Source organism: Chaetodon auriga, chromosome 7 (genome assembly GCF_051107435.1).
Source record: "Chaetodon auriga isolate fChaAug3 chromosome 7, fChaAug3.hap1, whole genome shotgun sequence".
NCBI classification, from domain to species: Eukaryota; Metazoa; Chordata; class Actinopteri; order Chaetodontiformes; family Chaetodontidae; genus Chaetodon; species Chaetodon auriga.
Window position 1 is genome coordinate 234,786 of NC_135080.1, and position 22,724 is coordinate 257,509.

At 47.3% G+C, this 22,724-nt stretch overlaps 3 protein-coding genes across 6 annotated transcripts; 1 reads left to right on the forward strand and 2 right to left on the reverse strand.

Annotated features, from left to right (window-relative positions):
- The first annotated feature begins 533 nt into the window (after nt 1-533).
- Nucleotides 534-5,929, forward strand: mindy4b (MINDY family member 4B). Its single transcript, XM_076735024.1, has 10 exons — nt 534-689; nt 1,039-1,158; nt 1,401-1,498; nt 2,641-2,806; nt 3,481-3,546; nt 3,654-3,724; nt 4,088-4,160; nt 4,302-4,478; nt 5,036-5,216; nt 5,308-5,929. Exons 3-10 carry the CDS (start codon nt 1,422-1,424, stop codon nt 5,448-5,450), a joined length of 954 nt encoding a protein of 317 aa, XP_076591139.1. The 5' UTR covers nt 534-689; nt 1,039-1,158; nt 1,401-1,421; the 3' UTR covers nt 5,451-5,929.
- A 97-nt stretch (nt 5,930-6,026) lies between these two features.
- On the reverse strand, nt 6,027-10,935 carry tsen34 (TSEN34 tRNA splicing endonuclease subunit). 4 transcript variants are annotated; one of them, XM_076735022.1, is made up of 7 exons: nt 10,734-10,935; nt 9,403-9,483; nt 8,725-9,067; nt 7,902-8,171; nt 7,677-7,812; nt 7,318-7,593; nt 6,027-6,869 (listed from the first exon to the last, which is right to left on the reverse strand). In XM_076735022.1, the coding sequence occupies exons 3-7, from the start codon at nt 8,950-8,952 to the stop codon at nt 6,682-6,684; spliced, it is 1,098 nt and encodes a 365-aa protein (XP_076591137.1). In that variant the 5' UTR covers nt 8,953-9,067; nt 9,403-9,483; nt 10,734-10,935; the 3' UTR covers nt 6,027-6,681. The 4 variants fall into 4 exon arrangements, with proteins under 4 accessions (XP_076591137.1, XP_076591138.1, XP_076591136.1 ...); XM_076735023.1 differs by lacking the exon at nt 9,403-9,483 and having other exon boundaries at nt 10,915-10,932; XM_076735021.1 differs by having other exon boundaries at nt 8,725-9,483; nt 10,734-10,899.
- A 1,296-nt stretch (nt 10,936-12,231) lies between these two features.
- On the reverse strand, nt 12,232-22,514 carry eif2a (eukaryotic translation initiation factor 2A). Its single transcript, XM_076735730.1, has 16 exons — nt 22,453-22,514; nt 20,365-20,434; nt 20,193-20,264; nt 19,109-19,227; nt 18,884-18,983; nt 18,667-18,749; nt 18,261-18,334; nt 18,029-18,173; nt 17,785-17,901; nt 17,001-17,157; nt 16,616-16,700; nt 15,829-16,161; nt 15,389-15,502; nt 15,183-15,296; nt 15,011-15,076; nt 12,232-12,909 (listed from the first exon to the last, which is right to left on the reverse strand). Exons 1-16 carry the CDS (start codon nt 22,478-22,480, stop codon nt 12,844-12,846), a joined length of 1,743 nt encoding a protein of 580 aa, XP_076591845.1. The 5' UTR covers nt 22,481-22,514; the 3' UTR covers nt 12,232-12,843.
- Nucleotides 22,515-22,724: the final 210 nt, after the last annotated feature.

Here is a 22,724-nt window from a genome sequence, read left to right on the forward strand (position 1 = left end):
TAATGTTACTAGTAAGACCACTAATAGAACTGCTGGCACTACTAATGCTACTACTGTTACTACTAATTTACTTATACTTCTGCTGTTACTACTCATACTTTACTGCTGTTGTAACTAATGTTACTACTAATACTACTGCTGTTACAACAACTACGACTAATACTACTACTGTTACTACTAATGCTCATAATACTATTAATGTAATGGATGTAAGGATACTAATAATGTTACTACTAGCACTACTAATAGTACTGCTGGCACTACCAATACTAGTACTGTTACTGCTGTTGCTGCTCCTATGACCAGTGGTACTGCCAGTAACAGCAGTAGTGATGATATAATGCTTGTATGGTTCCTGTACCTGGTTCCAGCCTCCAGTCCACTGATACTGCTACATGACACCCCCCACCCACCACGGGGTCCATGTCTGGTCTGTAGAGAACACTGTTGCCTCCAGGGGGCACTAACAGGGGTCTAGACTGATGGTTGCTGAAGCTTGTCAGGTTGTTGGACAGGTGTAATCAGGTGTTTCCTCCTCCCCTCAGAGGCTGGTTGATGTCGGGAAGGAGGAGGAGCAGGAGGAGGTTCCTCCACCCTGCAGGACCCTCCCACAAGTCTGCTCCATCCCCAGGACACTGGTCATCTCGGCCGGCCTCGGAGGAACACCAGTCACCCCAGAACTGACGGAGGTGAGACTGCCTGCCTGTCTGTCTGCCAAAGGGATGAACAATCAATTAAAGTCCAGCTGATAACACACAAACAAGCTGCCTTGTTCCGTAATGACAGCTCCACCTCGAGGTGGAGGGTTTGAAAGGTTGTATGTATCATGCTGGGGTGGGTGGGTGGGTGCAGCATCAGTGCTTTCTGTTCTGCTTTGCTCTCCATGGACTTCATGTGGACTCACGCTCAGTCCGAGGTTTGGTCTCTTGAAGGCCTGGTGAATTCGCAGCTGCGTCCCTTCAGCTGTTGCTCCGTCAGGCTGGAGGCAGGACTGCCTCCACCAGCGGCGCTCATGTTTCTGCTTGTTTTCATGTTTAGAGCCTGAGGAGGATTCTGTTTGGAGGAACGTTTCACGTCTTCAACTATGAGTGGAGGAAGTCTTCCTTTCAGTTCAGGGAGCTAAACTCTGACTTGTCCTACGCTCTGGAGACTGACAGGGTACAGATAATACTTCAAATACTGCTGGTAGAGGTACTCTTACTGCAATAAGTGTTAATACTGCTGCTAACTTTTTAAGCTTATTCTACTGTTTCTGTTGGCTTTTAATTCTTTTACTTCTACTGCAAATTCTGCAGATACGACTTCTAACACCAGTCAAAGGTTTCTATTATTATGGTAGCAGTCTATACATCATTTCTGTCTTAGTGTAAGTCTCACCTGCCCAGGTGTGTGTGTTTCAGGGTGGGGCTCAGGCCATTCAGATGGTTGTCCAGGCTCGTATCATTAAATACCTGTTGTTCGTCCAACAGAGTGGCTCAGATGGACGGACGCTACACAGGTGAGGACGTGGTGATGTCACTAACCAGTGTTTACTTACCGTAAATACTGCAGCTGTGACGTTTCGAAGTGAAGTGTACCCACAGATGACCTGTAAATAAAGTCCATCCGTCCATTTTCTGAGGCTTGTTCAATTCATGGCAGCAGCAGACTGAAGCTCAAATTACAGCTGTGAAGGTATAGCTGTGAAGGTCCACAATACACAAGTTTCATCATTTACCGATATCCACAAAGTTCTGCAAAGACTTCCACGTGCTGCCAACATTTCTGACCGTGCTCATGCAGCGGCTTATGCAGGTACCAGATACTAACTGATGTATTTGTGGATACACTGTGTGACGTCTGCCCGGGCGTCTTTGTCCTTGCCACAAGCTAATTTTGGCAGATTCAGAGGTGCTTCCACATCAGACAGGGTATATAATCCTTCCAGGGTATTCTGGTTCTGCTCATGGTCTGTTCCCAGTTTGACTTGAGCAGAAAACATTCAAAGCATCCAGAAGGCATCTTGATTACAAAAAAAAAAAAAAGCAGTTTTACTCAGTTCTAGATTTTCCTCTGGATGTCTGATTTCCTCAGGATGAGCCCAGCTGCCTTTCAACAGTTTATGCACTGTATGTACACCTCCTCTGTAGTATTCGGGGCAGGAGGGCTGGTTGGACTTACCCAGAAAACCTCACAAGCATCCAGGAGTCACCCTGATCAGAAGTCCGAACCACTTCAGCAACTAATTTTGGTGTTAAGGCGAAACCCAAACACCCTGTGATGGAAAGCTCAGCCCCTTCTCCAGGCCAAGTGACCCAGCTCTTCCTCTGGGATCCCAAGATGCTGGCAGACCTGATGGGAGGTATAATCCCTCCAACGTGTTCTGGGTCTGCCCAGTTCTCAGTTCTCCCCACAGCTGAATGCAAATACAATAATAATGATGTCGCTAAGGACAGGAAGACCCTGTAGATATGGGCAAATGATGAAATGTGCCTAACGTGGACATTTGCTCCGACACAGTCACTTAAACTCAGGTTTGTCTGCCTTTCACACCTCTTTGTAGTGATGTCACCCTGTTGCCAGAACTCATTAGGCCTATTGTACTAGACTGTAAGACGTTCCTGTTATTTTGTCCACCCTCTGTTATTTACCTGTCTCCAGTCTCTGTGAGGTAGGACAGAAGGATCAGGAGAGGGCACTGGCAGCAGCACTGTCTGACAGTCTCTGGTTGGCTGGCCAGGAGGTCAGTGCCACCATTACCTTGGTAACCGAAGACTACTGCATTACACCTCACCTGGACTACAAACTGGACAACTTCACAGAGAGGGTAAGATAGGATATTCCTTTATTAGTCCCACAGTGGGGAAATTTCCAGCAGACAGCACTGACATGACATCACTGTGTACATTCTACAGAGCTGTGACTGCAGCCATCATGTCTGCAGGTTGTCTGTCCGTCCGTCCGTCCGTCCATATGTCTGTCCGTCCAAACGTTCACTTTGACTCCAGGATGAACTCATTAGAGTTCGCAGGTCAAAGGTCATTGTGACATCACAAAACACGGTTTAGGCCATAACAAAATGATGAAGTGATGACTTTTCTTATCCAAAAGGTCAAAGGTCAGCTTCACTGTGACATCACAAACTTTTCTGTCCATCACTCAGCAACATCAGTCAGGACCTGAAGGACAGACTGAGACCATGTATCTCATGTGGTCTGATCCTGGATCAGTGTCTGATGGTTCAGATCTTCACGTGTGGAGCAGTTTGACAGTCTGCAGCTTCTCTGCAGCAGCATCCATGTTTGAAGCTGATTGGTTGAGCTGACATTGATCTTCAGGTGATTGTTGTTGCTCCATGTGATGAAGCTCTCTGTCAGTCCTCTGTCCTCCTCTGGACAAACAGTCTCTAAGTGAAGACGGCATGTCTCTACCTGGACGTTGCTCAGTGCACGTTCAGAGACATCAGCAGGTCTCTAACTGAACCATGCCGCTGTCTTTCAGCTGCAGCTGTTCACATTTAACAAGAAAGAAGACGTGAGGAAGTTCATTCTGGAGCACATACAGTGTGTGAGTAAATCCATGGTCACATGAGCAGCTGGACACGTGGCTTTACTGAAAACAAGCCGATCGATATTTGCAGCAAACAAGTGATTCCAATTCTGTTCTTGTTTCAGTTTAAAGAGGAGGGGAGTCATGGAGTCATCCTGTTCCTGTACAGCCTCATCTGCTCCCGGACAGTCGACAGGTAACAAGACCAAAACCTTCAGGTGATGTTAGCGCCCCCTTCAAGCTGCAGAGGTCATTCTACCTGCACCAGAGACAGCTGGACGTGTGACCAATCAGCTCTCTTTGAGCTACAAGAAACTGTAGAGCTAGATGATTCAGAGAAGAGTCAGACAGCAGCTGGACGTTGAGATGCGACTGTGACTAAAATATGAGAGTGAAAACACACCCGGCAACAGTTTAAAAGCTCAAATCTAAATGTACATGTTTGCAAAACTAAACTTAAAATCAGGCCTGATTGTAAAAACGTAGTTTTTCTGAGAGTGCACATTTACAATATTAAACTTCCAAGACTCAACATCTGTCGTCCTCCTCTTCATCACAGGCTGAAGGAGGATCTGGACTCCACCACCTCCCACCTGCTGTACCTCAGTCTGGGAAACTTCGTCTGTCGTCAGGTGAGACGCTCACCTGTATTAGAAAAAACGTTTCAAGCTTTAACCAAGAAATTAAAAGCATCAACTCAGATGAGCAGAGCTTAAAAAGAGGAAGTCGTGTTTGTTGCTTCAGTACCTGATCCTTCTGCTCGGTCTCTGCAGGCTTTGCTCAACCTGCTGCTGACCGGCAGAGCCGCTCCCAACGTTTTTAATGGGACTCAGCAGTTTGGGGAGGACGGCCGGCCTCTGGAGCGCCCCCTGCAGGGTGTCCAGTCTCGCAGCGACGTGGGGTATCTTCACTGGAGCCGAGAGCAGATGGAAAGAGGCCGGCTGCCACGGGTAGATTCATTTCACTTCATCCTTCACTCTTCATATTCAGTGACCCAAAAAACTGGGAAAGGAGCAAAAACAAAAAAAATCTTTACTTTTGTGTACTTTTGCTGTGTTACTGCTGATACTCCAGTTGTGCTACTGGAGACTGTAATAATGCTTAGAGAGCACTTTAAAGTCAAAGACACTACACAGAGCGTGTCACGTGTCACATGTGATCATGTATCAGCTTTTAAATACACGCTGAGGGATGATGTTCATTCGTTACCTACGTGTCCTCCCTTTGAACATTACTGCTGCACAAACGTGTCATTCTCTTTACTTCATGTGCAATGAACCCTTGACACTGAATGTTGTTTATGTCTGGGTGCTAAGAACCCAAACGGACCAATCAGAGCTCTAGCTGTCTGTTGTCCGTCTCTGCAGGCCTGAGCAGAGAAGGATGTTATGGGTAACCACATTAAGACATCTGACATGCTGCCTGGAGAAGCCTGCTGTAGACTTCTACAGTGTGAGCGTCACTACCTGTGTGGCAGCGTTGACCTCCTCAGGTGTTGTGTCTGCAGGTGGGCAGCATGTTGAAGACCCCCAGGTTTCCGGTCTGGCTCTGCTGCATAAACAGCAGCTACTCAGTCGTGTTCAGTCTGAATCGCTCACTGCTGTCCGACTGGAAGATGGAGCATCTGTTCCACCTTTACTACTACAACGGCCAGAACTCCCAGAAGACCACAGCCAGACTGACTGTAGGTGAGGGCCACGGTCACACCTGACCACAGCTCAGAGCGACACCTGCTGGTGCCTGCTGTCTCAGTCTGTCTGTCTTCTGGTTGTCCTGCAGATACTCACTCCCACCACTGGGAGGCGTCATCCGGAGACTCTGACAGAGAACCAGAGAAAAGGTTTCCGTCACTGGAGATGACGATCAGGACCAAGTGGGATGGAGCTGCGATAAACTGGGACAGCACTTTACCTTTCTACTGACACCTGACAGGAAGCTGATGATGATGATGATGAAGCACCACGCGATCAGAGCCGGGTCAGCCCGGACATCAGACAGACTCACAGAGCTGCAGTGGGAGAAGTGGACTTGGGTCGAGTCTGGCTCACTGGAACCACGTGGATCCATGGAGACCTTCACCTCTGATCATCACTGCGGCCTGAAGCTGTTCAAGGTCCAAACTTTTCTTTTCTTCACAAACTCAACAGGCATCACCTGATTTCCACTGCTGTGTTCTTTCAGAGAGATCAATTAAATACTTCAGACCAAAAATGAAACACAGATTCTGACTGGCCTTTTCCTCCATCCTCAGTGCCTTGCCATGTCTCGCTACTGTCTATGGTGAGAGTCCGCGTGTGTGTGTGTGTGTGTGTGTGTGTGTGTGTGTAGTTGTGGGTGTATATAAGTACATATGGAGGGTGGGAAGGATAGGTTTTCTCTGTTGTTCTGTTTTCATTTACAATGTTTTTAACTGTTGTAAAGCACTTTGTGTTGCATTTTATTATGTATGAAAAGTGCTATATAAATAAAGTTTGATTGATTGATTGACTGACGCTGGCTCAGGTTCGACTTTATTTCAGGAGGTCATGAAGTGTTTCTGCCCCCTGGTGGATACATCACATCACAGCGTTTGAACTTCTTCACTATGAACCTGCTGATCATCATCAGATCATCATCAGATCATCATCAGATCACCCTCTCACTTCAGACTTCCTCACATTATTTCCCCTGACACTCGACCCTCAGGCTGTTTGCTCATTGGGCTTATTTTAGTTCACAATCTGATCCAGGACTGGATGAACCTGACCTGTGGGTCCTGGAGCAAAAATAAACCATCCAAACTTTTCTCTCTCTGGTCATTACAGCACAAGCACCCATGAAGTGCAGCACACAGAGTTTTATTAAGCTGTGAGAGAACCTGGTCTGGAGAAACTGGCCCTCCATAAGATCAGGACTAAACTTCAGGTCCTCATTTCTGTTCAGACTGTATTGATGTTGTGTTCTGACAGAACCTGACGTTTAAAGTTGGTCGGTCAAATTCTGATGTTTTGTTGTTTGTATTCAGTTATCTCTGATCCAGACAGTTCAACGCTCTCTGTGGTTCCAAACCTGGGACCTGGGGACCAGCAGGGGTCCCGGAAGAGGCTCCTGCTGGTCACAGCAAAGACCACCAAGACAAACGCTCAGGTTCAGGTCCCTGATCCCAGTCTTCATTCAAACCATCCCGCTCCACTGTAACGAGGTGTACAGCACTCGTCCGTCCGTCCCCGGCGAACACAGCAGGACGGTCTTCTTCACGTTGGATCCCAGACGAGCCACGGCGAGGACGTCAAGCAGACAGACAGACTCCTCCAGAGACAGACAGACAGCGATGAAGTGAGCATGGAAACGAAGAGGATCACCTGAAGAAGAGAGAGAACAAGGTTTGAAGTGACAGACAAACAAACAAGTCATCTTTCTCAACCAATCATGTTGGTTGAACAGCGTAATGACTGCACAGCAACGCCTCCATCAGTGTTTAGACTGGTTCCTATGAACCTGTGACTTTACAGGTCTGTCTGCCAGCAGGTACGATCACCTGGGAGATGAAGGTTGACAGGTGATCCAGTCAGTGAGTGTTACAGCAAAACAAATCAATTTTCAGTAAGTCATGACTTTAAACGGTTTACAGCAGACAGCTAACATACGAACTGCCGTCTGACCATCAGCAGCATTTGGCCTTCAGTGTTTGGCTCAAGGACACTTCAACAGGTGGACCAGGGATCGACCTGGTGACCCTGTGATTGGTGGACGACCTGCTCCACCTTAAAAATCCTGAAACTGAAGGGGAATGAAAGGTGTCCAACACACCTGGATATACCAGGAAGTCTCCTCCAAACTTCCCCGCTGATGTCAGGTAGAAGCCTCGCCCCCTCAGGTCTCTGAACACCTGGTACCTAGCGTCACAGCGCAGGCTGTCCCGCCCTCTGACTGGCCAGTCAGCCTGCAAGAAGGCCTGGGCCTCGGGACAGTAACTCAGCCCCGCCCTCGCTGTGCTCAGCTGGACCGCCAGTGCTGACCGAGGGAAGGTAAAGCTGTGGTCCAGCGCCTCCAGGCGGCTCCGCAGGGCCTCATCAGCTTCGGACCCTGCATCAGGACCAGAGTCACAACCAGGACTGTTAGATCAGACAACAGCATTCAGTACAACTGATGTCGATGGTTGGTCTCACCTGGGTGTGATGACATGATGGCTCGTAGCAATGCTGACTTCCTGTCTTCCACAGCGAGGATGCTCTGCTCCTCATGACTCCTCCTTTGGTCCTCCTGGTGTTGCTCCACCAGCAGACCAAGCTCCACTCCTCCATCCTGCCAACACAAATTAGAGCTGATCTGTGGACCAGGCAGGGCTGTCACCAAGCTGATTAACTCACCTGGTTACTGGCAGGTGAACTCACCTGGTTATTGGCTGGTAAAGCAGCAGCAGCATGGCGTTCAGTCAGCAGTCTCTCCTCCTCCGGCAGCAGTAGCAGAGGTCGACCCAGTCGTCCATTCTGTCGGGGGGTTCGGGGTAGTGAACCAAGTAGCGCTCCCACGAGGCCCTGAGACCTCACTGACCGCAGGTCCTCCACCCTCCACAACAGGGGGGCTGAGTCACACAAACTGACCCCAACAACATGACACGAGTCCTCACACTTGGAGTCTGGGGGCTCCTCCATCAGCAGGATCTGTGAAAGACAGAGAGATCAAGCAACGCCGGTGAACCTGCAAACTAGCTTGACCTAGCTACACCTAGGATGTGGATTTTGTTGCTTACATACACGAGGGAGTCAGAATATTAGGAACCCCTCTGAATATAACACAGTCCAGTACAACAGTCCAGTACAACACCACCTCAATGACGAAACGTAGACCTGAATTTACCAAAACTCAAAATTGTAGACTTCATTAAAAGGAGCGTTTATTGAGATCTATTGACTGTACAGGGGGCGGCACGGTGGCGCAGCAGGTAGTGCGCAGCAGGTAGTGCGCGTGCCTCACAGCAGAAGGTCGCTGGTTCGAAGCCTGGGTCGGGCAGGGCCTTTCCAGATGACCAGAGTCGTTAGCTGAGAACTGGTGTTGGGGCTTCTACAGTCGTTTAGCCTCTTTCTCCGCCTTGCTAAACTTGTACTTGGACTCTTTGTATTTGTCTTTGTCCCCACTCCTGAAGGCCTCTTCCTTTGCCAACCTTAGCTGCCTGAGTTGGGCTGTGAACCAGGGTTTGTCATTGTTGTAACTCACCCTGGTGCGTGATGGAACACAGCAGTCCTCACAGAAGCTGATGTAGGACGTCACGGCCTCCGTGTACTCATCCAGACTGTTGGTAGCAGTCCTGAACACATCCCAGTCAGTAGAGTCCAAACACGCCTGGAGATCCTCCACAGCCTCACTGGTCCACTTCCTTGATGTCCTCACTACAGGTCTGCAGAGCTTTAGTTTCTGCCGGTACGCAGGAATCAGGTGCACCATCACGTGGTCAGAGTGGCCGAGTGCAGCACGGGGGACGGCGTGATAAGCATCCCGGACTGTGGTGTAACAGTGATCCAGAATATTCTCCTCTCTGGTCAGGCATTTAATAAACCGTCTGTATTTAGGACAAGTTAACATTTTCCAAACATTACAGGTCTGTCACCATTAACACTAATTATTTCACATTCTTCAGTAACTTAAGGGTCATATTCAAAACTTTTTTCTCTGTGTTCAAACTGTTTATGGACTGTCACGACACCGCCCATTTAGGATGCTTTTAGGTTGCGGTCATTACAGGACAGAAACAGCTTGACGTTCTGGGATTTATTGAAATTCACAAATCAGAATAAATGATCACAGATTAGATGGTGTAAATAAAAAAATCATTCAATCATAACCTTTGGGATCATCAGGTGTGACTCACTAATCTAAGCTCAAAGGTGCACTTACTTGTTCTTGGTGCTTTCAACCAAATCTCTCAGTGTTCAAAGAGGAGCTGTGGTGTCACAGGTGCATGTCTGAGACCACCTCCTGAGACCAGTGCAGAAACCAACACCCATCATCCATTCAATTCAAAGAGCATTTTTCCAAACACATTGATTTAACCTACAACAACGTGAGTCATGTGACCAAAAGTCATATTTAGGTCACGTGATGACACCAAAACCAAGTCTACCTGCTGAACAGGAATGTCTGTCATCACTCAGACCAGGTCCCAGTAAAACCAGAAACACAGAGCATGTGTAGCTCAATAATGATCAGATGAAGAAACCAGTATGGAGTGTTTCCAGTATGAAAATGACCAGTATACAACATCTGCTAACATATATAAACAATATGTACCAGGCACGGCACCAGGATTTCAGTATTGGGAGGGCCACAGTTACTCTGGGTGGGCCTCTTAATTACAACAGTTAACACTGTTTCCAACTGTAGTCTGACTTAAACAAAAATGACTGGTATCATGCTGTGGAGGGCGACTAGTATGTAGCTGATTATGACATGTTCAAAATCTTTTTAAAAAACATTTTCAATGCCTTAGCTTATTATTTCACCTTGACAGTCTGTATTTATTACAAGTGGCACACACGACTTATCTCGTTGTCTATATTTTCGCTATGGATCAAGAGGATCAATACATCAATTCATTACGAAAACAGACATTTTAATGCCTTTCAATTCATTTTTGTTTGATCTGACTGGATTACTGTTTAAATGGATTCCAAGGAGAAGGAGAAACAGAGCGATCAGAGAACTGGGTGAGCTACAATGACTTTTAACAGGAGAGAGAGCGCGGTGCGATGCGCTGCTCATTCATGACCTCACCTGTCTGTGACGGTTTCATGACCTCACCTGTCTGTGACAGTCAAGCCAGGCAGGAGTATTTAGCTCTACCTCCCGCATTGTCTACATTTTCTACAAGTTCTAGTTTTGATGGGAAATGCATTTGCAGGTATATAAAAAAGCAATGATATGATTTCCTAAATACACCGCTTCTACGAGGGCGAAAGCCTGACTACAAACGCACGAAATATCCTTTAACTACAATTGAATGCCGTTTTTAATCATTAAAAATAAATGTTAAGAAAATTCTCATTTCATTTAGTCATTTAGGTTGCGCCAGCTGTACAAGTGGGTGGGACCCAAGCCCGTGAGGCCCACGTTAACGTTAGCTGTTAGCTTACTCGGCTAAACAGTCACTCAGTACTCTTTAACGTTAGCTGTTAGCTTACTCAGCTAACCAGTCACTCAACGCTGCTTAACGTTAGCTGTTAGCTTACTTAGCTGTAAAGGCACGTGCTTCCTGACGAGCTCCGCACGATCTCCGGTGAACTGGCCAGGCGATATTTTCTACTTGAATCATATGAACGACAACGAAGCACAGAAAAACACTAACACAAATTTCTTCGTCATTAATAAATACAAATCAACAGTCTGTTGACCTACCACCGGGTCACTTACATAAAAACACCGTCACCTCACACCGGGGCGGGGCTTCTCACATCAGAGCTGGCGGAGAGGAGACACACACACACACACGCGCCCCGCTCACTTTAACTGCACGGGAATTAATAACGAGCGCATACAGCAACATAACTTCCAATAGGAGCCAGAGAAGGTGGATTGACAGCGAAATTAACCAATGGCAGGCTAGCAGCGGTTTCAACTGTTTTACCTATACGGTGGAGCCTTCACGTGAGTGTGACGTAAAAACAGAAGAACAATTAAACGAAATCCAACATAAACCTTTAAGAGCTCATAAAACGCGATGAGACTATCTGAATATTTTGTCTGCTTTGTCACTTTTTAAAGTATAAGACCAAATCGTTTACGAGATGACACTGGTATTTTCCAGTAATCTGGAGCCCCCCAGCTAAAACCTCGTGACCCCCCTTTGTATTTGCACACGCTGGTCCAAGCAGCTCCTGGAACCCCTGGTCCATCTGGGTCTCAGAGACTACAGTTCCAAACTTGGGGCATAGTTTGGAAATTTCAAGCACAAAAACATCCGATTGGCCTCATGGTGGCGCTACAACAACGAGCTTTGCATTTTGACCTTAAACGTTTGAACCAAAAGCCTCATTAACATTTTTTCTGGATTCTGTGGGAATCAATCATTTTAAGCCACGCCAATTTGAGCCTGGAAAGATCTTCCACCATTTTGAATTTTGTTCAACTGTTTCTTCGCTGCTCCTCCCACAAATGAACTCAAATCGTTTCCACACGTCACAGTTTTGATATTCCAGAAATTTTTCAAATGATGACAAACTGAAGACGAACTGCTGCTGATCTGATGTTTGGTTCCATGTTGTTCCACGATGTTTGGCGTGGCCCTGGGATGTTCTGCCCCCGGGGGGCAGATCCAGGATCCGGCTTGATCTACGCTGTTTCACAGAGTTCAGGTTGGACATTCAGCGCCTTCCTATCAGCAACATTTTCAACTTCAAACTATTTTCATACACCTGAAATCAGCAGAATGACGATTCTGTTCAGGATTTTTTTTGAGCTTTCAGCTGCGTCTCGGTCGTCATCAACACGTTTGTTCAGTCGTCATTGTCATCATGTGACCAGCGACAAGAATCTCTATTTGCTGATGAGAACCATAAAATGTGGTTGAAAGCTCCAGCAAGAAGTTCACGTTATTCTGTTTTCATTTTTTCTCCCTTCTGTCATGTGAACACGTGAATATCAACTGTGTACGACGTATAACGTTTAAATAAATGTCTTCTCAACTCTCTGACTGACTCATGTTTGAACAAACATGGAAATAAGTCCATGTGACTCAAAAACAAAGCGTTTATTAGAGTTTCATTCAAAGCCGTTGGTGCATGCACTGTGGAGACAAGGCTTTTATTTTGAAAGCGTCACTAGCAAAAGCTTCAGCATCTGTACAGATGTTGCATAGCAACAGGGCTTCAATGGGCTGCTTCAATTCAATGTCACGCACACGCACACGCACACACGCACACACGCACACACACGCATCCCTGTGTTAAAGGAACATTTCAATATTTTGTGACTTGTGAAAACTTTGAAATGTTCCTTTAAAAACGTTTTTTCTTAACCCTCTTCCTCTTCCTACATTTCCCAGAATTCCTTTCAGCAGCCTCCAAACAAAGAGGAATGCATTGATGCTCTCAGCAACAGGCTGGTGAAGGGAAACAGAACACGAACCAGGGATCCAATCAGTTAATGATGGCGTGACAATGATGGCCCCGCCCCTCACAGAAACCCCTCCCCCTCCTCACAGGTGTCAGGTGAGGGAAACTGTTCGTGGCTCAATAAGTGCAACAAAAATGGACCTCAATGTGTGTGTGTGTGTGTGTGTGTGTGTGTGTGTGTGTGTGTATTCTGGGCTTGGAGGCGGGGCCTGAGCTCCTACAGCTCCCCCTACTGTCCAATCTGCAGCTCCTCCAGCTCCTTCAGTAGCTGATCCTCCTTCTGGATCTTCTCCAGCTGAAACAAAACACACACACACACACACACACACACACACACCTCGTTACATGAGTGTTTAAATACACACACATCATATACACGATCACTTTCTAATGGCTGTCAGTCACTTATCAGCGATGTGTGTGTGTGTGTGTGTATGTCTGCCTGTCTCTGTCTCTGTTTCTCTGTCTCTCTCTCTGTCTGTCTGTCTCTCTCTCTGTCTGTCTCTCTCACTCTGTCTGTCTGTCTCTCTGTCTCTACCTGTCTGTCTCTCTCACTCTGTCTCTCTGTCTGTCTCTCTCTCTCTACCTGTCTGTCTCTCTCACTCTGTCTGTCTGTCTCTCTCTCTACCTGTCTGTCTCTCTCACTCTGTCTGTCTCTCTCTCTACCTGTCTGTCTCTCTCTCTCACTCTGTCTGTCTGTCTGTCTCTCTCTCTCTGTCTGTCTTTCTACCTGTCTGTCTCTCTCTCTCACTCTGTCTGTCTGTCTGTCTCTCTCTCTCTGTCTGTCTGTCTGTCTGTGCCTGTCTCTCTCTGTCTGTCTGTCTCTCTCTCTACCTGTCTGTCTCTCTCACTCTGTCTGTCTGTCTCTCTCTGTCTCTCTCTCTGTCTGTCTCTGTCTGTCTCTCTCTCCGTCTGTCTGTCTGTCTGTCTGTCTCTCTCTCTCTGTCTCTGTTTCTCTGTCTCTCTCTCTGTCTGTCTGTCTCTCTCTCTGTCTGTCTCTCTCACTCTGTCTGTCTGTCTCTCTGTCTCTACCTGTCTGTCTCTCTCACTCTGTCTCTCTGTCTGTCTCTCTCTCTCTACCTGTCTGTCTCTCTCTCTCTACCTGTCTGTCTCTCTCACTCTACCTGTCTGTCTCTCTCACTCTGTCTGTCTGTCTCTCTCTCTACCTGTCTGTCTCTCTCACTCTGTCTGTCTCTCTCTCTACCTGTCTGTCTCTCTCTCTCACTCTGTCTGTCTGTCTGTCTCTCTCTCTCTCTCTGTCTTTCTACCTGTCTGTCTCTCTCTCTCACTCTGTCTGTCTGTCTGTCTCTCTCTCTCTGTCTGTCTGTGCCTGTCTCTCTCTGTCTGTCTGTGCCTGTCTCTCTCTACCTGTCTGTCTCTCTCACTCTGTCTGTCTGTCTCTCTCTGTCTCTCTCTCTGTCTGTCTCTGTCTGTCTGTCTCTCTGTCTGTCTGTCTGTCTCTCTCTCTACCTGTCTGTCTCTCTCACTCTGTCTGTCTCTCTCTCTCTCTACCTGTCTGTCTCTCTCACTCTGTCTCTGTCTGTCTCTCTCTCTCTACCTGTCTGTCTCTCTCACTCTACCTGTCTGTCTCTCTCACTCTGTCTCTGTCTGTCTCTCTCTCTCTCTACCTGTCTGTCTCTCTCACTCTGTCTCTGTCTGTCTCTCTCTCTCTCTACCTGTCTGTCTCTCTCACTCTGTCTCTGTCTGTCTCTCTCTCTCTACCTGTCTGTCTCTCTCACTCTACCTGTCTGTCTCTCTCACTCTGTCTGTCTGTCTCTCTCTCTACCTGTCTGTCTCTCTCTCTACCTGTCTGTCTCTCTGTCTCTCTCTCTCTGTCTGTCTCTCTCACTCTGTCTGTCTCTCTCTCTACCTGTCTGTCTCTCTCTCTCACTCTGTCTCTCTGTCTCTCTCTCTCTGTCTGTCTCTCTCACTCTGTCTGTCTCTCTCTCTACCTGTCTGTCTCTCTCTCTCACTCTGTCTGTCTGTCTCTCTCTCTCTCTGTCTGTCTTTCTACCTGTCTGTCTCTCTCTCTCACTCTGTCTGTCTGTCTGTCTCTCTCTCTCACTCTCTCTACCTGTCTGTCTCTCTCTCTCTGTCTGTCTGTCTCTGTCTCTCTCTCTACCTGTCTGTCTCTCTCTCTCTGTCTGTCTGTCTCTGTCTCTCTCTCTACCTGTCTGTCTCTCTCACTCTGTCTGTCTGTCTGTCTCTCTCTCTCTGTCTGTCTCTCTGTCTCTCTCTCTACCTGTCTGTCTCTCTCTCTCTCTCTGTCTGTCTGTCTGTCTGTCTCTTTCTCTGCCTGTCTGTCTCTGTCTGTCTACCTGTCTGTCTCTCTGTCTGCCTGTAGACTTTCTGGACTCAAACAGGAAACAGGAAACAGGAAACAGGAAACAGGTCACCTGGTTCTTCTGCAGGACTTTTCCAGACGCCTGTTGGTCCTTCAACTCCTCAATAGCTTTAAGTTTCTGAAAGACACACACGCATCACTGACACGGTGACCAATCACAGCCCAGAACTCAAAGTCTGGACACGCCTGATGTCTGGATGAAGCTCGGTTTATTGGCTCTTCACCTTCTTTAAATTCTTTATCTTCTTGTCAGTCTCTGGGTCACCACTGCTTGGCTCTGACTGGCTGTTGCTGTTGGGGGTGGGGTCAGATGGAGGCCCGGGTTCAGATTTTGCCTCCTGCAGAATAATTGTTATTATCAAATGATTATTACTGAATTAATTTGTGCGTCTTAACTTTAGAGCCACCTGATTGGTCAACGTCAGTTCACCTGTTTAGCTGCTTTCTTGGCCTCTCGTTTCTTCTGGTTCTTCAGAGCTGATTTAGAGAGACTCTTCTCCCCCAAAGCACCAGGACGCATGTTCTGAGGAGGCTCCTCCTCGTGCTGACACGGAAACAAACATGGTTAGACATCAACACCTGCATCGACACCTGCGTGGAGGTGACACGCCGACCTGCAGACCCTCAGGACTCTTCTGGATGATGTGTTTGCGTTCTGACCGTCAGTTTGGATCATTTACACTTTATTTTGGAGAAATCACCTTGAGTCAATACTCACATGATTGAATATCAAACATAATCTGTTGTGTATTTCCTGTGTGGCACCCAGTGGTGGAAAGTAACTGAAATGCACCATGGGAGTCGTAGTTTTATTTCTGATCTCAACCTCCATGTCATGAACTGGAACCCTGCCCAGTGCTGGTCACTTACTAGTTTGGTGCTGGGCATGGCTGGCAGGTGTCTCAGTGCGGGTGGGCGGTACGCCTGCTTGGGGGGGACCTTCGTGGTTCCCAGCTCGCTGGGGGCCGCCTGGTACTTGACGGTCCGTTCAGGGAAGGTGCCGTCGGGAAAGGACTGCCAGCGGACCTCCCACAGCTCTGAACCAGCCGCCACGTCCCATTTGTGCAGCACAGAGCCGGTGTAGTGCCAGATCTTAAAACCGTTACAGACCCGCAGCCGCGGAGAACACGTCGCCGTGACCACGTGCTCGCCGTCAGGACACCAGGAGAAATGAGTGGTGTCTGGCTCCTGAGGTTTGGACACCTGGGTGGACAGAGATGAGACTGAAGAGGACGAGGAAGGAAGCCAGCAGGTCTGAGCGCCTCTATACCAACAGTCAGGTGATGTCTGTTGTCCATTCAGCAAAGCATGGAAACTTTCCTGTGGACGCCAAATACGCCTGATACAACATTCAGACAACCCGGCTCAGTCCTCCTGGACCTGGTCCAGGATCAGGGCTGTAAGCAGATTCTGAGTCGTTAAGGGCTTTGAAAAGCTCTGACACAGTCGCTCATTACATTTTACTCTTTGTACTTTGTGGTTGTTTGGTTGAGGCGCTCCCAGGCCTCCGATTCCTCCTTCGGACAAACCCTTTGTCAAACAGAACGAGTTCAGAGAGACAATATTACTTCTCTGGACCTCTTTGACCAACGAAGCTTCACCTGGCTTATCTGCTAACTTTGATCTCTGCGTTTGTGTTGCTGCTGTTCTTCCTCACCTGTTTGTATTTCTTTACATCCCAGACCTCCATCTGACCCTGCAGGTTCCCGAAACCGGCCAGGACCAGGATGTGACCCTGAGGACTGGAAGCAGGAAGGACGAACCAGTCAGGATCGGGTCAAACACGTGTCTCAACATGCGTCTGATGCATCACGAAGAAGTAGTTCATTAAATCTGCTGAGAGCTGAACTCGTGGTGTAAAAACAGACTCTGTATGTGTCGAAGGAGGTTTTCACATTCACTTCAATGCAGTTTGACCTCGAATGCATCTAGTGGCCATTAGAGGAACTGCAGCTTTGAGGCTGCTGACTGGTTTCCTCAAAATGACTTTTGCAGCTCGTATGGCTGACATAGTAACCTTCCAGGAACAGGTGTGTTCTCACCTGTAGTAGGCAGCGTTTCGTGGTCCAGTTCCAAAGTCGAACACCGGGTCACATTTGAGGTTGAAGACCGTGGCTTTGGCCGGCATGAAGCCGTACACCACGCAGAACTCTGCAGAGTTGGGACTCCACACCACGTCGTAGATCGGACCGTTCTTCGCTGTTCAGACGTGGAAACAAGGAGCTCTGTTAACCTGCTGCAAAGATCTAGTCCTGCTGGGTTTCTAGACCAGCTGAGCTCCTTCCTGCTGTTCCTCCCTGTGTACTTGTATGTTCCTAAGGGTTCCTGTCCACACTGAGCTGGACAGGGACATTTGAGCCTGCAGCTACATTAAGAAATCTTTACACTGTGCTGTCGATTAATAGACCATTTGGTCTAACGTGAGGCTTTCAAAATGTCTTCAAATGTTGACCAACAGCAGAAAAACAGGAAATGGTCAAAAATCGAATCGAACCATTTCAGCTCTAATTTCAGTTTATCAACAAACATTCAACAGGCAACAATTTGACAACGTTCTTGTACTAAGGACTGCTCAGGGTCAGGGTTCAGGGTTCAGGGTCAGGGTTCGGGGTTTGGGGCGTCAGGGGTTCAGGGCGTTAAGGGTTCGGGATTGGGGTTCGGGGTTCAGAGATGTTGTGTTTTGTTCCCTTTCAATGGTGTTTTTATCTCCTGCTTCTCAAAAGCAGGTCAGGAAAATATAACACTTTCTGAACTTTCACTCTGAGAGCAAACACATTCAGCTCAATGTCAGATGTTTGGTCACCAAAGCAGATGAAGAGAACTCACGCAGCTGAACCAGAGCCGTCTCTCCATTCACAGCCAGGTAATGCAGCGTCTGCTCTCCATAATACGAAGCCCCGGTTTTGTCCACCTCGGTACTCGCCGTCACCAGAACCGCAGAGGCTGAAAGCGTGAGCGCGTTCAAAGTGAGAGCAGACAGGAAGTGATTTATTCTACAACAGATTCAGTCAAACTGGAATACATTGATACTCCAGGACCTCCAGGACTGGAGGAAGTCCTGGTCTCCCACCTTTCTTGTTCCACTGCATGGAGACTCTGTCAGCCTTGAAGAAGCTCTTGTTGGCCAGTGCAGCAGTGGGTCCTCCCAGCACCGGGTACTGAAACAGCCGGACAAACGAAGGGGCTCCTTTACTGCCTGGCACATAGACCGCGACCTGGAGGGGACAAACAGGACAGGGTGGGACCAGGATCGGAGTTAGACCTCCTTCTGTCTCTGCTGTTGAATGGTTGTGGCTCCTCACCTTGCTGGGCTGACCTCCAGGTGACAACACAAAGTCTGACACCTTCTGCATGTGAAGCTTGTTGGCAATTTTGTCTGAAAGAGAAACAGACCATCAGAGACCAGAGACCACTGGTCTGCATTTCACCTGCAGACACACCAGGGGCCTGCAGGTGAGACACACATGTAAGCCCAGAGCACCTCCTGTGTGATCACTAACAACAGTGGTCACAGCGGTACATCAGGAGCATGTGACAGAGTCCGCATGTCCACAGTCTGTCCTGAGACATTGATGGACACAAGCAGCCTCGCAGCTGGAAACACCGGGACCCTGTGATGTGGGATCGGTGGAGGTCTTCAGTCTGATGGACCCGGTAGAGTCCAGCTGCTGAACTGACTGTGTTCAGTTCTAAAACCTGGTCTCTTACTGAAGTCGTTGTTCTCGTAGAAGTGCAGCTCGTTGTTGACGCTCCTCACGGAGATCTTCTCATCTTCAGACCAGCTGGGACACCTGCAGCCAATCACAAAGAGCCAATGACAAAGAGACAGACACACACCGACAGCCAATCACACCTGTCTCTCTCTCTCTGTGTCTCTGTCTAGCTCTCTGTCTGTCTGTCTGTCTGTCTGTCTGTCCAGACTCACCAGGCGTCCACCTTCTTCTGATACAGAGCTTTGATCAGCTGTCTGCTCTGTATGTCCCACAGCTGGAGGTTAGCTTCACCCTGAGGACTGTCCTGAGTCTCTGAAAAACACACACACACACACACACACACACGTCATTATTGAAGCGTTTTCAGATCAGATGTGTCATCTGTACCAAATAGGCATTAGCATGCCAACGTTAGCGCTTCCCGTCTGGTGTCTTACTGCTGTACGGTTGCCAGGTGACCAAAACACTGTTGAGAGGAGAAAAGTCCAGCAGAGACGTCTTCGGGAGGTCGAAGGTCGACACAGTGGAGACATCTGAAGACTTCACCACAGAGACACTGGGAGACAGACAGGAAGAGACAGAGAGACAGTCAGTCAGACAGTCAGTCAGACAGACAGGAAGACAATGAGACAGACAGACAGACAGTCAGACAGACCGTCAGACAGACAGACAGACAGAGACAGAGACAGAGAGCTAGACAGAGACAGAGACAGACAGACAGACAGACAGACAGACAGACCGTCAGACAGAGACAGACAGACAGACAGAGAGACAGACAGACAGACAGACAGAGAGACAGACAGAGACAGAGAGCTAGACAGAGACAGACAGACAGACAGACAGACCGTCAGACAAAGAGAGACAGACAGACAGACAGACAGACAGACAGACAGAGAGACAGTCAGACAGACAGACAGACAGACAGACAGACAGAGACAGAGAGCTAGACAGAGACAGACAGAGACAGACAGACAGACAGACAGTCAGACAGTCAGACAGACAGACAGACAGAGAGACAGTCAGACAGACCGTCAGACAGAGACAGACAGACAGACAGACAGTCAGACAGACAGACAGACAGACAGACAGATGGACGGACAGACAGACAGGCAGACGGACGGACAGGCAGACAGTCAGACAGTCAGACAGACAGAGAGAGAGACAGACAGTCAGACAGACAGACAGACAGAGAGAGAGACAGACAGACAGACAGACAGTCAGACAGACAGAGAGACAGTCAGACAGACAGACAGACAGACCGTCAGACAGAGACAGAGAGACAGTCAGACAGACAGACAGACAGAGAGAGAGACAGACAGTCAGACAGACAGACAGACAGAGAGAGAGACAGACAGACAGACAGACAGTCAGACAGACAGAGAGACAGTCAGACAGACAGACAGACAGACAGACAGACAGACAGACTCTTTCATTCTTCTTCTCTTGTTTTCTGCTTGTCGTTTGTCATTCGTTCCATGACATCAAAGTCACCTTGATCAGGTTATTGATCATCGTCTTTACCTGTGTCCGTTGCACCAGGCGAACAGCGTCCCGTCTCTGCTGAAGGTCAAACACCTGCAGGGCCGAGAGTCCCTGAGACACAAACACACAAACAGCACGAGTCACCTGTGTGACGACCACACCGTGAAGTCAGAGAGACGGGTCACATGACGACCACCTGAGGCGGGTTTACCTCTGGAAGGCCGACAGCTGCTCGCACGACGGAGGACCTCTGAGCAGAGACGTGCCGTCTGATCCTCGCACTGAGGCGGCGGCGGGAAGCACAGAGGGAAGAAGAAGGAGAAAAGGGTTAATGACGCAGATCGAAGAGCAGAGCCATCAAAAGCTGCCGTGGATGTTCAGCTGAAACCTCCCACTTCAATCATCCATCGATTCCTTATTTCCTTCAACGTCACAAAGAAATGAAAACAAAGCCACTTTACAAAGATACAAAACAGAGAAACTGGAGATGGTGGAAGCACAAACACATTATTTCTCCAGTAATTCAATCAGTGGTAATCAGTGACTGATGGACAGAGCCAACAGCTGCACATTAAAGAGCAGAGATTAAAGTAAGAAACGCAGAGGGGGACAAACTTTTCATTGAAACGAGGAATCCAATAAGAGACAGTCTGGAACGTGGAAGATGAACGCCAAATTTAATTAAGAAATCTATTGATCTGAAGTTTCAATACTGACTGCCTAAAGTCTAGTACATAGAGTTACACTAGGTCATACGTAGGCCGAATTCCATGAGGAAATCTATCAATTAGAAATATCCACGTCTACTGGCTGAGGTGCATGTCTCTTTAAGTTACACTCAAGAATTTCCTTTAGAAACCAGCGTAACTGTTCAATTCGGCTTACATATAACCCCTCCAACAAAAAGAGCCTCTTCCTCAGAAACTGGTTTGACAGAGATATTCATACAGTCGCTCAGTTGCTGAGCTCAGATGGTCTCTTGATGTCCTATGAGGAGTTTATACAAAAGTTTGGTTTTCCGGTTACAGCAAAAGAATTTTATCAGGTAGTTGATTCCATTCCTACAGGTGTGGTAAACTTGTACAGAGGCTCCTTTCAGCCGTGGACTGTCTCCGTTGTAAATCCACTGAACGCTGTCTGTGGCAAAGTCTGCTTTGGATCACACAAAAGCAACAATCGAGCTATTCGGGAACTTTTTATGAATGAAATCTCAACGAAACCTTATATCACCACCTACTGGGCTAAATTTAGCATCAATATACCTTGGACCAAGGTTTGGTTGTCACCACACAATACAAAGTTAAAGAAGTATCTTTCAAAATATTACATAAAATCTACCCAGTAAAGCATTTCACGCAGAAATTTAAGAACGATATTGATGGCAACTGTTCCTTTTGCTCGGTACAACCCGAAACAGTTAACCACATATTTTGGCATTGTAATTACACAAAAAGGTTATGGAAAGACATAGCAAAATGTATTTCTGATAAGTTGTATATGAACTTTAATCTGCATTTTGAACAAAGTATTACATTCACAGAGCTAAATTTGCTGGAGATAAACCTGTTTTTTCTGTTTTCTACAAGTGTTTTGTATTATATTTACAGTCCCTCACCCCGCTAGAAAATAAGAAAGCCATAAAAACAAAGAACATATGTGCAAAGTTTAATATTGGTAGGTAATTAGCTGTTATTATGATGGTATTATCTTCACAGTTACTTTTTAATCATTTATTTATTTATTTTTGTTCTTTTTTTTTCTTTTCTCCTTGCTTGATTGTCAATGTTTATTTACCCTGGCTCTCTGTTCTCTCATGAAATGTATTGTCATTATTTTTTTGTGAATTAAAAAAAAACAACCCTCCAGCAGCCATTAACGCAGTGGCTCTGAACTGCTTCGAACATGTCATCGCTTGTTTCCACAGTCCTGAGGTAGACATGACAGAGCAGACAGCGGGACCAAGTTTTAAAAGATCATTTCTTTTACTAGAGAGCTACTTGTGGATTTTATTTGTGCCGAACAAACCTAAAGACTCCACTGACTTCAAGGCAGGCTATAGATTAGGTTTAGAACGTATATGTATTAGCCATAAACAAATCAACAAAAAAATGCTGGATTTTGAACGGATTTTGGCGCTGCTGTTTCTTCTATCTAAAGGAACGGATCGTTATCGGGGTCGTTCACACTTCAGTTCCTGATGTTTGACTTTCAGACTGAAGCCGCAGTTCTTCGGAGTCATGTCGGTGTAAATATTTCAAAATTACAACGACAAAGTTTAAGGAAAACTGAAATTACCCACCTGCTAACAGCGGGGTGGGGGGCGCCATGTTTACGTGTGCCGGAAGAAGGATCGCTGTTTTCCGGAAATGCGTGAAGGCTGCAGGAGGCGGGTCGTTCAGTGCCACATCAGCATACAATCGGCTCTTTTCTCGAACACGGATTTTAAAAACAAAGTTAAGCGTTAAATTAAGGTTTCTGAGATAAACTGTGAGATATTCCTCGGAAGATAATGAGAATTATTACAATAAAAAAAGAAAATGATGGTTTTATAAATGTTTAGGTTCACCAGCT